Source organism: Pan paniscus, chromosome 1 (assembly GCF_029289425.2).
Source record: "Pan paniscus chromosome 1, NHGRI_mPanPan1-v2.0_pri, whole genome shotgun sequence".
In the NCBI taxonomy this organism is placed as follows: domain Eukaryota; kingdom Metazoa; phylum Chordata; class Mammalia; order Primates; family Hominidae; genus Pan; species Pan paniscus.
In genome coordinates, this window is record NC_073249.2 from 93,523,803 (window position 1) to 93,539,748 (window position 15,946).

The window sequence follows — 15,946 nt, forward strand, 5'->3', positions numbered from 1 at the left end:
CCAGTTGGTGGTCATCTTTGACCACTGTGACACACCATGAGCTAAAAATAAAATTTGCTGTTCAAATGAATGATTTGATAAAACTCTTAAAGTTGGCTAGTTATGGGATAAAGTTTCATAAAAAAAAATGTGTCTTGACCTGAGTTGTAAAAGTTGAAAAGTTTACTTGGTTGAAGCAGAAGATAAGGAACAAATTATTTTACTATAATCTTTTTATGTAAGTGTAAAGGGTTGCTCGGGGAATTAAGGCACCTTCTACAGATGAGTTGTAATCTTGCTGAAAGGGAGAGGAATGGACAAAGGTTACCTCCTAATGTCCTTTTAGTTTCCTCCAAAGGAACAAGTCCCCTTGTTCTGCCTCTTGGTCCATTATTATAGTCACTGAGGTATAGATAAGGTACATCTCTACATATCTAACATGGCTTCTTCACATATCGTCTGGTTTTCTTTTCTCTAGTATCCCAGTCGACATCAGTGACAGTGATATGATGCTGAACATCATCAACAGCTCTATTACTACCAAAGCCATCAGTCGGTGGTCATCTTTGGCTTGCAACATTGCCCTGGATGCTGTCAAGATGGTACAGTTTGAGGAGAATGGTCGGAAAGAGATTGACATAAAAAAATATGCAAGAGTGGAAAAGGTAAACTTTCAAAGTGTATACATTGGGTCAAATTATATGTTAGCATGAGTCATCTCACTTGTGAGGAAATAGTTTGTTTTTCATGCCGTTGTTTTGTTTTGTTTTTGAGACAGAGTCTCACCTTGTTGCCTAGGCTGGAGTATAGTGGCACAGTCACAGCCCACTGCAGCCTCAAACTCCTGGCCTCAAGCAAATCCTCTGATTTGCTAGGACTACAGGCACATGCCACTGTGCCCAGCGAATTTTTTTTCTTTTTGTAGAGATGAGGGTCTCATGTTGCCTAGGCTGGTCTTGAACTCCTGGCCTCAAGTGATCTTCCCACCTCAGGCTCTCAAAGTTCTGGGATTATAGGCATAAGCCATCATACCCTACTTGAATGAAATAGTTTTAAATCAGAGCAAGGTATGTTTTTTGTTTGTTTGTTTTTTTGAGATGGAGTCTTGCTCTGTCACGCAGAGGCTAGAGTGCAGTGGTGCAATCTCGGCTCACTGTAGCCTCCACCTCCCGGGTTCGAGTGATCTCCTGCCTCAGCCTTTAAAATAGTTGGGATTACAGATGCCTGCCACCACGCCCGGCTAATTTCTTTTTGTATTTTAAGTAGAGACGGGGTTTCACCATGTTAGCCAGGATGGTCTCGAACTCCTGACCTCAGTGATCTGCCCACCTTTGCCTCACAAAGTGCTGGGATTATAGGGTGAGCCACTGCGCCTGACCAAAGCAAGGTATCTTTAGTTAGAACTAGGAAGAACTATACTTGCTGCCTGGAAACAAAAACCTATAAGAGGCTACCAAGTAGGAATTTCTTCAAATAGTGTTGTTGTTACTTTCACTGCTATCCCTACACAAGGTTTATGAGGACAAGGGACAGGCTTATTGGTGTCTCCATGTTTGTGTATTTGCATACATCAGTCATTTGGTCAGGATATAAGCTTAACAAGGGCTCTATTATGTAGTGCTATTAAAATAGTAAGCCCCAGAAAGCTTTCTCTCCTGTCCACTAAAGTTCATTAAGATCCAAAAGTTTAGTAGTATAGCTTGTGGCCAGTAGATGGAGCCCCAAGCCTAAAATTCTCTGGCAATATATTTATTTTTTTAATTGGAGAGACCTAAGCCCTTATTTATTTATTTAAATAGCAACTGGGTCTCAATGTGTTGCCCAGGCTGGTCTCGAACTCCCGGCCTCAAGGGATCCTCCTGCCTGAGCCTCTTGAGTAGCTGGGATTTTAGGTGTGAGCCACTGTGCCTGGCTCATAAGCCCCTCTAAGTCTTTTGTCAAGTCATTGAATTTCAGTGAGTCTCAGCAGACCTTCAAGTTGAGTGTCATGGTCTAAAATTGGTGTATTTCCTAATGGGAAAAAAATGTGATTCCAATAATATTTTTGAGCTTCATCAAAGAAAGGTACTTTAGAAACCTGAAACACTGGGCCGGGCGTGGTGGCTCATGCCTGTAATCCCAGCACTTTGGGAGGCTGAGGCGGGCGGATCACGAGGTCAGGAGATCGAGACCATCCTGGCTAACATGGTGAAACCCCATCTCTAGTAAAAATACAAAAAAAAAAATTAGCCAGGTGTGGTGGCGGGCGCCTGTAGTCCCAGCTACTTGGGAGTCTGAGGCAGGAGAATGGCATGAACCCGGGAGGCGGAGCTTGCAGTGAGCCGAGATCGCACCACTGCACTCCAGCCTGGGCGACAGAGCGAGACTCCATCTCAAAAAACAAAAAAACCTGAAACACTAGCTGTTTGGGAAAGATGAACATCTGGGAAGGAAATTAAGAAATTGTCTCTTGATTGTGGATTAAAGTGCAGTTGTCTTTTGTTCAGATACCTGGAGGCATCATTGAAGACTCCTGTGTCTTGCGTGGAGTCATGATTAACAAGGATGTGACCCATCCACGCATGCGGCGCTATATCAAGAACCCTCGCATTGTGCTGCTGGATTCTTCTCTGGAATACAAGAAAGGAGAAAGCCAGGTAAGGTTCTTGGCCTTGTTCCTTAAAGTAGATGCAAGAATCTGACTGCAAATATGAACAACAGAAATAAAACGTATGTTTATTGCATGCCTTCTGGGTGCATAGTGTACACTGACTCTTAGAACAATCCTTTAGAATAGTTGGTATTGATTTCATTTTACAGATGAGGGATCTGAAGCTCAAACAAGTTAGGTTAATTGCTTGAGGAATACAGCTAGTATTGGCCAAAATCAAGATTTGAACCTGGTTGTGTTTGGCTTGTTTTATACGATCATGCTGCCTTTCCTAATGCACCAGGGGAACATAAGGTAGGAGTTAATTCAGCTTTGAAGTACTAAAGGAGAATTTCAGCTCAATGCAGTGGCTCACACCTATAATTCTAGCACTTTGGGAGGCTAAGGCAGGTGGATGGCTCGAGCCCAGGAGTTCAAGACCAGCCTAGGCAACATGGCGAATACTGTCTTTATTAAAAAAAAATTAACTGGGCGTGGTGGCATGTGCCTGTAGTCCCCACTACTTGGGAGGCTGAGGCGAGAGGATTGCTTGAACCCAGAAGGTCAAGGGTGCAGGGAGCTGTGATCACGCCACTGAACTCCAGCCTGAGCAACAGTGAGACCCTGTCTCAAAAAAAAAAAAAAAAAAAAAATCTAGAGGGCAGGAGGCTCACAAGGCTCCATCACATTTGGAAAGAATAAGAATCAATTAGTGGGAAGAATTAAGACCCAGAATTTTCCTGCATACTGCCAGGACAGATGTAGGATTGGACTGGGTGGTCAGAGACCTTAGAAAGGCCAAACTCAACACTAATTACTGTGTGACTTTCAGTTCTGGTTGTTTTATAATGATATAACTGGAGCTGGCCAGGCGTGGTGGCTCACGCCTGTAATCCCAGCACTTTGGGAGGCAGAGGCGGGCGGATCACGAAGTCAGAAGATCGAGACCATCCTGGCTAACGTGGTGAAACCCCGTCTCTACTAAAAATACAAAAAAAAAGTTAGCTGGGGGTGGTGGCAGGCACCTGTAGTCCCAGCTACTCGGGAGGCTGAGGCAGGAGAATCGCTTGAACCCGGGAGGCGGAGCTTGCAGTGAGCCAAGATCGCGCCATTACACTCCAGCCTGGGTGACAGAGCAAGATTCCGTCTCAAAAAAAAAAAAAAAGCAAAACTAAAGCTAAATTGGCTTACAGGGGTGTTGAGGTCATGGCTTTAACATAATTCTGACTCTGAGATACGTGGGAGAGGTGGGTGGAAGGAGTATAGTATGACCCTTAGAGCTTCACCAGTCCAGGGATTTTAAAATCAGTGTCTTTTCTTTACCACACAGACTGACATTGAGATTACACGAGAGGAGGACTTCACCCGAATTCTCCAGATGGAAGAAGAGTACATCCAGCAGCTCTGTGAGGACATTATCCAACTGAAGCCCGATGTGGTCATCACTGAAAAGGGCATCTCAGGTGGGACTTTGTTACTTTTTCCAGCCTACCTTTGAGGTAGATGAGGGTGGGTGATTTGTTTTCTCCCCTCATGTTTGGCAGGGGCGTAATAGTGTCATGGTTAAGAGTACTTTGATTATAAAACCAGTTCAGAACCCAGCTTGACATCTCTACTCTTGGATTTGTAGATTTAGCTCAGCACTACCTTATGCGGGCCAATATCACAGCCATCCGCAGAGTCCGGAAGACAGACAATAATCGCATTGCTAGGTGAGTAGGCCAGGTAAAAACAAGACTTTTCTTCCTGTGTGTTTCCTTTTTGTAGTTGCGTAACAGTCATCATTACCTGAAAAGGTTTAATAAAGGATATAGTAACAGGTGGAAATAACCTTGGCTTAGCTGCCTGCCCTCTTCAGAAGTCCTCTAGTCCAACAGTTACTTACTGCGTGAGTCTCATCTGTACTGCCCCTAACCATTAGTGAGCAGCTTGTGCTTAGACATTTGTAATTGCTACCTTGGTGGGTGTCCGTTACATTTCTAAATAACTGCCTATCAAAGAGGTTTTCTTTAATGTCATTATGATGATTTTTGAATGAACATTTCCAGAGTATCCTGTTTTAAGTGGCCTGGATTATGTCAGAACCATCAGTTTCCTCAGCTACATCCTTAGCTGCTATTTATGCGACTCTAGATTGCATTCACTACTTCTGCACTGATGTCTGTGCTCATAGACCATTCTTTTTAATAGACAAGGTCTTGCTGTGTTACCTAGGCCTGTCTCAAACTCCTGGGCTCAAGCAGTCATCCTGTTCTCAGCCTTTCCAGTACCTGAAACTATTGGCATGCGCCACCATGCCCAGCAAAGTTCATTCATTTTTAATTTATCAAAAAGCTGACAAATCTACCCCAACATAATATATCACAGATCCAAATCATATTTTACACTTTTATACCCCAAAGGGTATTAACATGCATACACATAGTTGACTTCACATGGCCATGAGTTGGAGGGAGTGACAAGCAATTAGTCCTACATTCATTAAACTTCGGTCAGACGTATGCAGTCATCCCTTGATATCCACAGGGCATTGGTTCTAGGATCCCCGCCCCCTTGAATACTAAAGTTTGTGGATGCTTAACCCTTATATAAAATGGTATGGTATTTGTGTATAACCTATACACATCCTTCTATACACTTTAAATCACCTTTAGATTGCTTATAATGCCTAATATAGCGTAAATGCTATATAAATAGTTGCTATACTATATTGTCTTTAAAATTTATATTATATTTTGCCGTTGTATTATTGTCCATCCCCCCACCCCACCCCCCCTGCCATGTTATCAATGCATGGTTGGTGGAATCTGGATGCGGGACCTGCGGATATAGAGGGCCAACTCTACTTACATGTTTATTCGCCTTCCTCCTTGCTTGACCTTTGCATCTTTGGTACAGTCTTTATTATTGGCCTGGAGACTCAACTGGGCAGTACAGGATGGGTTATATCTAGAAGTTACCATTATATAGTATAGACATGTTAATTTTTTTCTTTTATCTTTCTTTTTTGCAGGTTCTAATTCTCTAGTTGAAATATGTACATGTTAGATATGCACGAGAACTAATTTGTCCAGATTTTAGTAACCACAAAGTATATTTTGAATTCAACTATATCTGGTTATAGTAGTGGTGACTAGTTGCCTTAGGTGTACAGTTGACCCTTGAACAACTTGGGGGTTGGGGAATCAGTCCCCAAGGAGTTGAAAATCCATGTATAATTTTTTGACTCCCCCACTCCTAATAGCTGACCGTTGACCCGAACCCTTACCAATAACACAATTAACTATCACATATTTTGTATATCATATGTGTTATATACTGTATTCCCTTAAATAAAGTAAGCTAGAGAAAATGTTATTAAGAAAATCATAAGGGCAGGGCACGGTGGCTCATGCCTGTAATCCCAGCACTTTGGGAGGCCAAGGCAGGTGGATCACCTGAGGTGAGGAGTTCAAGACCAGCCTGGCCAACATGGTGAAACCCCATCTCTAATAATAATACAAAAATTAGCTAGGTGTGGTGGTGCATGCCTGTAATCCCAGCTACTCGGGAGGCTGAGGCAGGAGAATTGCTTGAACCAAGGAGGCGGAGGTTGCAGTAAGCCGAGATGGTGCCATTGCACTCCAACCTGGGTGACAAGAGTGAAAGTCCGTCTCCAAAAAAAGAAAATCATAAGGAAGAGATAACACATTTACTATGCCTTAAGTGGAAGTAGATCATCAAAAAGGTCATCATCATCTTCATGTTGAATAGGCTGTGGAGGAAGAACGGGCTGGTCTTTCTGTCTTGGGTGTCAGAGGCAGAAGAGTGGTAGAAGGGGAGGCAGGATGGGCAGGAGGCACACTCAGTGTAACTCAATGGAAATACATCGTGATTTGTCTGACTTCTGCTTTTTTGTTTCTCTAAAAATATTTCTGTATAGTACCAGTCCCTCTTCCACTGCTTCAGTTTCAGTGCCTCTATCATAGAAGGGTCCATATCATAAAAGAAGTCAAAAGCAGTCTTGAATAATCAGAAGCCTTCTGCCAGATTGTCTAATGTCAGTTTGTTTTCTGGCACTGCTGCTTCTACATCATCTTCCTCATCGTCTGGCACTGCTTTGGAAGCAGTCGTCTCCATCAAGTCATCTTCTGTTTGTTTTTTTTTGTTTTTATTTTTTATTTTTTTGAGATGGAGTTTTGCTCTTGTCGCCCACGCTGGAGTGCAGTGGCACAATCTTGGCTCACCACAACCTCCGCCTCCTGGGTTCAAACGATTCTCCTGCCTCAGCCTCCCGAGTAGCTGGGATTACAGGCATGAGCCACCAAGCCCAGCTAATTTTGTATTTTTAGTAGAAACGGGGTTTCTCCATGTTGGTCAGGCTGGTCTTGAACTCCCGACCTCAGGTGATCCACCCGCCTCAGCCTCCCAAAGTGCTGGGATTACAGGCGTGAGCCACTGCACCTGGCCTGTCATCTTCTGTTAATTCCTCTGATATAATGTCTGTTAGCTCTTGAGTTTCTCCAAGATTCATGTCTTGAAACCCTTCACCACCACTATGCCAGTTTTTTAAGCCACATCCACAGTCTCTTTCATGATTTCCTTGATTGGCTCTGTCATAAATCCTACGAAGTCATGTACAACATCTGGACACAGTTTGCTCCTGCAGAAATCTATTGTTTTGGGCTTGATGGCTTTCATAAGCTTTATCTATAACAACTGTGGCATCTTCAGTAATGTAATCCTTTCATATTTTCATCATGTTCTCTTTGTTGGGGTTCTCTTTCATAATGTTAACGATTTTTTTTTTTTTTTTTTTTGAGACAGAGTCTCGCTCTGTTGCCAGGCTGGAGTGCAGTGGTGTGATCTTGGCTCACTGCACCCTCCGCCTCCTGGTTCAAGCGATTCTCCTGCCTCAGCCTCCCGAGTAGCTGGGACTACAGGTGCGCACCACCATGCCCAGCTAATTTTTGTATTTTTAGTAAAGACGGGTTTTCACCATGTTGGCCAGGATGGTCTCAATCTCTTGACCTCGTGATCCGCCCGCCTTGGCCTCCCAAAGTGCTGGGATTACAGGCATGAGCCACCGTGCCCAGCCGACGGTTCTTTATATGAAGTACCATGTGTAATAAGCCTTACAGGTCCTTCTCTGACTGTGTGGTCTAGAGTATTTGAATGTCTTCAGTGTTGAACTCATGGGGCTCTGGGTAGCCAGGGGCATTGTCCAATATCAGAAGCACTTTAAAAGGCAGTCCCTTTCTGGAAAAGTACTTCCTGACTTCAAGGACAAAGCATCGATGGAAGTAATCCAGAAAAAGTATTCTTGTTGTCCAGGCCTGGTTGTACACTACAAGACATAAACTTGACTGCCTAAGGGACAGGCTAACTCCTTTGCACAAAATCCTGGTGCTCCCTTCTCTTTCTTACTAATAAATGTCATTTGTGGCATAATCTTCCTGATTAGGTCGCTTTCATATACATTAAAATTGTATTTAGGCAGATACCATTTCTCCTCAATGATTTCTCTCTCTCTTTTTTTTTTTTTTTTTTTTTTTTTTTGAGACAGAATCTTACTCTGTCACCCAGGCTGGAGTGCAGTGGTGCAATCTCAGCTCGCCGCAACCTCTGCTTCCTGGGTTCAAGTGATTCTCCTGCCTCAGGCTCCCAAGTAGCTGGGAGTACAGGCGTGTGCCATGACACCTGGCTAATTTTTTCTTGTATTTTTAGTAGAGGCGGGGTTTCACCAGGCTGGTCTCGAACTCCTGACCTCAAGTCATCCACCCACCTCGGCCTTCCAAAGTGTTAAGATTACAGGCATAAGCCACCAAGCCCAGCCCTCAGTCATTTTCTTAATGGTATCTGGGAACATGTCTGCTGTTTCTTGGTCAGCAGAAGCTGTTTCCTGCTATCTTGACATTTTAAAAGCCAAACAAACCTCTTTCTAAAATTATCAAACCATCCTTTGCTGGCATTAAATTCTCCAGCTTTAGATCTTTCACCTTCCTTTTCTGATGAGGTATCATAATGATTTCACATTTTCTCAAATCATATTAGTGTATATAGGTATGCTGTTCTTACCTACATAAAACCTGCATTTTCAATATGAGATTAATAGGTATATTTCTCAAAAAGCACAGGGTTTTCACAGCTGCTGGCGTAGCTGCAGTGCTGCTGTAACTGCAATGATGGCTTCAGTTTTTTTTGTTGTTGTTTTTTGGGTTTTTTGTGTTTGTTTTTTTTTTTTTTTAGATAGGGTCCCACTCTGTTATCTAGGCTGGAGTGCAGTGGCATGGTCACAGCTCACTGCATCCTTGATATCATGGTTTCAAGGGATCCCTCACCTCACCCTCCTGAGTAGCTGGAGCTACAGGTATGCATCACTGTGCCCAGCTAGTTTTTTATTTTTTGTAGAGACAGAGTCTTGTTATGTTGCCCGGGCTGGTCTCAAACTTCTGGGCTCAAGCAGTCCTCCTGCCTGGCCTCCCAAAATACCGGGATTACAAGTGTGAGCCACTGTGCCTGGCTCCCTGAAAATCTTTTTCACCGGACAGGCAAGACCTCTTAAGTGATGTTTCCAACAATCCACTTTTGCCCTTATCCCTAGCTACAGACCCTAGAGACTAGGGAAATGGGTACAAGTATCTGAAATCATCTGATTCTCCCCACCTCTTCCGTCCATTAGAGCCTGTGGGGCCCGGATAGTCAGCCGACCAGAGGAACTGAGAGAAGATGATGTTGGAACAGGAGCAGGCCTGTTGGAAATCAAGAAAATTGGAGATGAATACTTTACTTTCATCACTGACTGCAAAGACCCCAAGGCCTGCACCATTCTCCTCCGGGGGGCTAGCAAAGAGATTCTCTCGGTGAGTCAGCCTTGGATGTATGACCAGATGAAGTAGATCACTGGACTTCTTGAGAGTTTCCCAAAGGGCCTAAAATAATTCTGTGGTCCATTTATAGCTATTTAATTTGGACCTATAGCCACAAATTCCTTTTCTGCTTCCTTATTTTAATTAAATAATTTAAAATTTTAAAAATTATAGTAAGCATAAAATTTACCATCTTAATCATTTTAATTGTACAGTTCAGTAATGTTAAGTATTTTCATGTTATTGTGCAAGAGATCTTCAGAACTTTTTCATCTTGCAGAACTGAGACTCTGTACCCATCAAACAAGATATCTCATTTCCTACTCCCTAGCAACAACTGTTTTCTTATTTTTTACGTTGAAGTTATAAATATTACTTTTTTTTCCTCATTGAGGCTAAGTAACTTTCCCAAAGGCACATAGCTAGTAAGTAGGAAAGTGTACAACACCATGCAACCTCCTAAAAGATACAACTAGGAAGGGGTGGAATAGGTTATGGCTCTTATCTATCAAGATACATGCTGTTTATTTCCATATAACTGGCAAGGGATGAAATAGGTTATTGCTCTTAATCTAGCATAATGGACAAAGACCTAACTTTATGGTTGGGTGACACCCCCAAACCCTTTGCAGATACCACTCCCCGCCATCCTATATTATAGTCGTGAGTTATATATTCTCAGGTAAATAATCTGCCCTGCCCAGTAGGGGTTCCAAGGACCTTTTCTAGTTGCCCTCCTTGGTGGTTTACTAACTTTGGCAGTTAGGAAGTCCTTTTGGTGCCTCCGATTTTATGAGTCATCAAGCTTCGGCTTCATACTGTCTGTTTGCTTCTCCAAGGAAGTAGAACGCAACCTCCAGGATGCCATGCAAGTGTGTCGCAATGTTCTCCTGGACCCTCAGCTGGTGCCAGGGGGTGGGGCCTCCGAGATGGCTGTGGCTCATGCCTTGACAGAAAAATCCAAGGCCATGACTGGTGTGGAACAATGGCCATACAGGGCTGTTGCCCAGGCCCTAGAGGTCATTCCTCGTACCCTGATCCAGAACTGTGGGGCCAGCACCATCCGTCTACTTACCTCCCTTCGGGTGAGTTCCTCTCCAAGCTTTTCTCTTGATGGAGCAGGGAAAGCTGTGTTTGCCCTGAGGGGAAGATTCATATCTGGCTATCCAAATTCTCTTTATAGTTTATTTCTTGAAATCTTTCTCTCCTTTTAGTCTTTGACTTGTTTGCTGTCATTGCCATTTTTCCCTGTCCCTTCCATACTGGTCCATTGTTTTTTACTTCATTTCTTACATGATGTTTCCTGTTAACTTATTTTCCCCTTTACTTCTTGCTTCAATTGCAGGCCAAGCACACCCAGGAGAACTGTGAGACCTGGGGTGTAAATGGTGAGACGGGTACTTTGGTGGACATGAAGGAACTGGGCATATGGGAGCCATTGGCTGTGAAGCTGCAGACTTATAAGACAGCAGTGGAGGTAAGGCACCCTGAGATATGTACACGCTGTTTTTATTTATTTATTTATTTATTTATTTTTGAGACGCAGTCTCAGTCACCCAGGCTGGAGTGCAGTGGTGTGATCTCGGCTCACTGCAATCTCCGCCACCCAGGTTCAAGCAATTCTTGTGCCTCAACCTCCCAAGTAGCTGGGGCTACAGGCATGCACCACCACTCCCAGCTAATTTTTGTATTTTTTAGTAGAGATAGGGTTTCACTATGTTGTCCAGGCTGGTCTCGAACTCCTGACCTCAGATGATCTACCCGCCTTGGCCTCCCAAAGTGCTGGGGTTACAGGCATGAGCCACCATGCCCAGCCTGGTCTAGTCTTGAAGGGAGGGGTAAAGAAGGCAGAATATTCCTCTAAGGTATTCCAAGGCATTCTGTCTCCTTAATTATCTTTAGCTCGTACTAAAAGCAAGATAATATAGCACAATCTGTATCACTTGCTTAGGGAGAACTGCATTTTTTTTTTTTTTTTTTTTTTTTTTTTTTTTTTTTTTTGAAACAGACTATCGCTCTATTGCCCAGGCTGGAGTGCAGTGGCACGGTCTCTGCTCACTGCAGCCTCCACCTCCCAGGTTCAAGTGATTCTCCTGCCTCAGCCTCCCAAGTAGCTGGGATTACAGGTGCCTGCCACCACACCCGGCTAATTTTTTCTATTTTTAGTAGAGACGGGGTTTTACCATGTTGGCCGGGCTGGTCTCGAACTCCTGACCTCGTGATCCACCTGCCTTGGCCAACCAAAGTGCTAGGATTACAGGTGTGAGCCACCACACCTGGCTGAGAACTGCATTTTACATTCAGGACTGAAAAGGCCGGGCATGGTGGGTCACGCCTGTAATCCCAGCACTTTGGGAGGCTGAGGCAGGTGGATCACGTGAGGTCAGGAGTTCAAGACCAGCCTGACCAACATGAGGAAACCCCATCTCTACTAAAAATACAAAATTAGCCGGGCATGGTGGTGCAGGCCTGTAATCCCAGCTACTTGGGAGGCTGAGGTAGTAGAATCGCTTGAACCCGGGAGGCGGAGGTTGCAGTGAACCGACATCATGCTACTGCACTCTAGCCTGGGTGATAAGAGGGAAACTGCATCTCAAAAAAAAATAAAAGACTGAAAAGGTAGATTTCAGACAAAATGGCAGTTCCATAGTAGGATCTAGGTGATAGATCTAAAGGAAAGAAAAGTGTCCTTTCCTTCTCTGCTGACCTCTTTGCATCTGTGGTTTTTCTTCTAGACGGCAGTTCTGCTACTGCGAATTGATGACATCGTTTCAGGCCACAAAAAGAAAGGCGATGACCAGAGCCGGCAAGGCGGGGCTCCTGATGCTGGCCAGGAGTGAGTGCTAGGCAAGGCTACTTCAATGCACAGAACCAGCAGAGTCTCCCCTTTTCCTGAGCCAGAGTGCCAGGAACACTGTGGATGTCTTTGTTCAGAAGGGATCAGGTTGGGGGGCAGCCCCCAGTCCCTTTCTGTCCCAGCTCAGTTTTCCAAAAGACACTGACATGTAATTCTTCTCTATTGTAAGGTTTCCATTTAGTTTGCTTCCGATGATTAAATCTAAGTCATTTGAGAAAGTTGTTATGTGTTTTTCAACCTTGGGCCATCTCTCTTATCTCCTGGCAAATAGGGAGAGGCAGAAAACCTTACTGGGGAGGGAAGGGAGACCTGGAATGAGGGCATTTAGACTCTTTTGCCTTCTTGAGGGAGTATTCTTCAGACTTCTCAGTAAATTTTGGTTGGAAAGACCCTTTTGGAGTTCAAAGGATAATACTGTAAAGCTTACAAAGCACCATTTTGCATTCACCGCCCAAAGAACAAGAGGAACCTGTCTAAAGCATGGGTGTTCCCCATATGTGGTTGTATGTAGAGGAACACCCAATACATCCTAGGGCTCTGGCATGTGTCCTAAAGGACATATACCTCTTTTTTTTTTTTTTTTTTTTTTTTGGTGTAGTTTTCAGAATTCTCCCTTTACCATGAGTTATTTTTCTCTGCCCTCTTCCAATGTTTTTACAATTCCAGTCTTCATTTTGGCTTGCTGACCTTTTCTCATGCCAGTATCCTGTCACAGTCAGACCTCTCTGCCTTTCTGCTAGCAGAAACAAAATATTTAAATTCCATTTGTTTTTATCAAGGAGAGAAAAAAAATCTGAGTAGTGGTCCCGGGATGCTAGAGGCTAGGTGGTACTAGCCTTTGATTTCTTCAGTGTTCCACTTGGCTACTGGGCTTTTCACCCTCCCATCTGTCCTTATGACTCATACATTTAGCCTTGTTTATCTCTTCCCTGACCATGGGACCTAGTCACATGAAGTTGAATACTTGGTAGAATAATGGTAAGTACTGTCTAACAGATGTGTTCTAGTCATTTGAATGTTAACTAATGGATCCTCACAACAGCCCTCTAAGACAGGTAATGTTATCCCCCATTTTGTGAGGGAGAAATCTAATGCATAGATAGGTAACTTGTTAAAGGGTCACAAAGCTGGTAAGTGGCAGACCTGGAATTCATATGTAGGCACTGTGGTTCTAGAGGCCATGCTTTAGAGATGGGGGTTTCTCCGTGTTGGTCAGGGTGGTCTCAAACTCCCTACCTCAGGTGATCCACCCATCTCATCCTTGCAAAGTGCTGGATTACAGGTGTGAGCCACCATGCCCGGCCAAGGAAGCCATGCATTTATAGCTGGCTATCCTGACTGATCTGAGGTGTGGGATGGAAAGGGGCTTGTGAGATGCCTATGGCTTTAGCTTCCTGCTTAGGTCAATCCAAAGCTCTCTGCCTATACGCTTCTGCAGGGGACTCAGAAATAAGCCTACCTGCCTTTTGCTGAAATCTCTGCCTCTTTGCTTGCAGTGTTTTAATTCTCTTGGAGCTTTAACTCCTCAGAGATGATGAGTTAATTCTTTTTTTTTATTTATTTTTTTGAGACGGGAGTCTCGCTCTGTCGCCTGGGCTGGAGTGCAGTGGTGTGATCTCAGCTCACTGCAACCTCTGCCTCCCGGGTTCAAGCAATTCTCCTGCCTCAGCCTCCCGAGTAGCTGGGACTACAGGCGTATGCCACTATGCCCAGCTAATTTTTTTGTATTTTTAATAGAGACGAGGTTTCACCATGTTGGTTGGCCAGGATGGTCTCCATCTCTTAACCTCGTGATCGTCCTGCCTCGGCCTCCCAAAGTGCTGGGATTACAGGCGTGAGCCACCACACCTTGCCGATGAGTTAATTCTTTAATTAGTAAAACAAGATAGTGAAATATTGCCCATAACACCTGAGAAATGATGAAAGTCCTAGGAAAGCTAGTCATCTTGTAGATTCTTTTTTTTTTTTTTTTTTTTTTGAGATGGCATCTCGCTCTGTCACCCAGCCTAGAGTGCAGTGGCACGATCTTGGCTCACTGCAACCTCCACCTCCCAGGTTCAAGGAATTCTCCTGCCTCAGCCTCCCGGATAGCTGGGACTACAGGCGCCTGCCACCACGCCCGGCTAATTTTTTATTTGTAGTGGAGACGGGGTTTCACCATCTTGGCCAGGCTGGTCTCGAACTCCTGACCTTGTGATCCACCCGCCTCGGCCTCCCAAAGTGCTGGGATTACAGGCATGAGCCACCGCGCCCAGACATCTTGTAGATTCTTTCCTCCCCTTTGTTCCTTACTCAGTCTAGGTTCGTTTTGTTTTCAGCTCTAATAGTTAAGCACTTGGGTAGTGTCATAGTCTTCCTTACTATTATTGGTACCTCTTTTTTTTTTCTGAGACAGAGTCTCGCTCTGTCGCCCAGGCTGGAGTGCAGTGACGCGATCTTGGCTCACTGCAAGCTCCGCCTCCTGGGTTCAGGTGATTCTCCTGCCTCAGCCTCCGGAGTAGCTGTGACTACAGGCGCACACCACCATGCCTGGCTAATTTTTCATAATTTTAGTAGAGACAAGGTTTCACCTTGTGTTAGCCAGGATGGTCTCCATCTCCTGACCTCATGATCTGCCCGCCTCGGCCTCCCAAAGTGCTGGGGTTATAGGCGTGAGCCACTGTGCCTGGCCCTATTGGTACCTCTTTTTTTTTTTTTTTTTTTTTTTTGAGATGGAGTCTCACTCTGTCACCCAGGCTGGAGTGCAGTGGCACGATCTCAGCTCACTGCAAGCTCTGCGTCCCAGGTTCACGCCATTCTCCTGCCTCAGCCTTCTGAGTAGCTGGGGCTACAGGCGCCTGCCACCACACTCGACTAATTTTTTGTATTTTTAGTAGAGATGGGGTTTCACCGTGTTAGCCAGGACGGTCTCAATCTCCTGACCTCGTGATCCACCCACCTCGTGATCCACCCACCTCGGCCTCCCAAAGTGCTGGGATTACAGGCGTGAGCCACCGCGACTGGCCTATTGGTACCTCTTTTTTAAAGCATCTGTAATATCTGCTTTCTTTTTCCTTTTTGTTTATTTTTTTTTAGTTGTTTTTATTTGCCATTTCTAAACCTGCGTAAATCCTTCTGGCATGTTAGATCACTTTGGACTGTTTAGCTTTCAGAGCCCCACTTTGCTGTCTAGAACTTAGTGATTTACAAATTTAGCATAGGCCATATGTGGCAGCTCATGCCTGTAATCCCAGCACTTTGGAAAGCCAAGGCAAAAGGATCACTTGAGCCCAGAAGTTCAAGACCATCCTGGGCAACCTGGCAAAATCCTGTCTACAAAAAATTTTTAAAAAAAAATTTTTTTTTTTTTTTGAAACAGAGTTTCACTCTTGTTGCCTCCTCGGTTCAAATGATTCTCCTGCCTCAGCCTCCCGAGTAGCTGGGATTATAGGCATGCATCACCATGCCCGGCTAATTTTTTATTTTTGTATTTTTAGTAGAGACAGAGTTTCTCCATGTTGGTCAGGCTGGTCTCAAACTCCTGGCCCGCCTCAGCCTCCCAAAGTGCTGGGATTACAGGCGTGAGCCACCGCACCCAGCCCAAACAAAAATTTTAACAGTGATGAAAGGCTGCCCAGGCCACTTTTGCTGCCC

At 44.5% G+C, this 15,946-nt stretch overlaps 1 protein-coding gene across 1 annotated transcript in view; it reads left to right on the plus strand.

The window, feature by feature from the left end:
- Positions 1 to 12,531, plus strand: part of CCT3 (chaperonin containing TCP1 subunit 3) — a 27,769-nt gene extending 15,238 nt beyond the window's left edge. The window contains exons 7-14 of the mRNA XM_003821055.5: positions 458 to 644; positions 2,466 to 2,615; positions 3,939 to 4,071; positions 4,239 to 4,320; positions 9,270 to 9,450; positions 10,296 to 10,541; positions 10,802 to 10,933; positions 12,192 to 12,531. Coding sequence (XP_003821103.1) covers positions 458 to 644; positions 2,466 to 2,615; positions 3,939 to 4,071; positions 4,239 to 4,320; positions 9,270 to 9,450; positions 10,296 to 10,541; positions 10,802 to 10,933; positions 12,192 to 12,296 — 1,216 coding nt within the window. The 3' untranslated portion in view covers positions 12,297 to 12,531. The remainder of the gene's footprint in view (positions 1 to 457; positions 645 to 2,465; positions 2,616 to 3,938; positions 4,072 to 4,238; positions 4,321 to 9,269; positions 9,451 to 10,295; positions 10,542 to 10,801; positions 10,934 to 12,191) is intronic.
- The last annotated feature ends 3,415 nt before the right edge of the window (positions 12,532 to 15,946 follow it).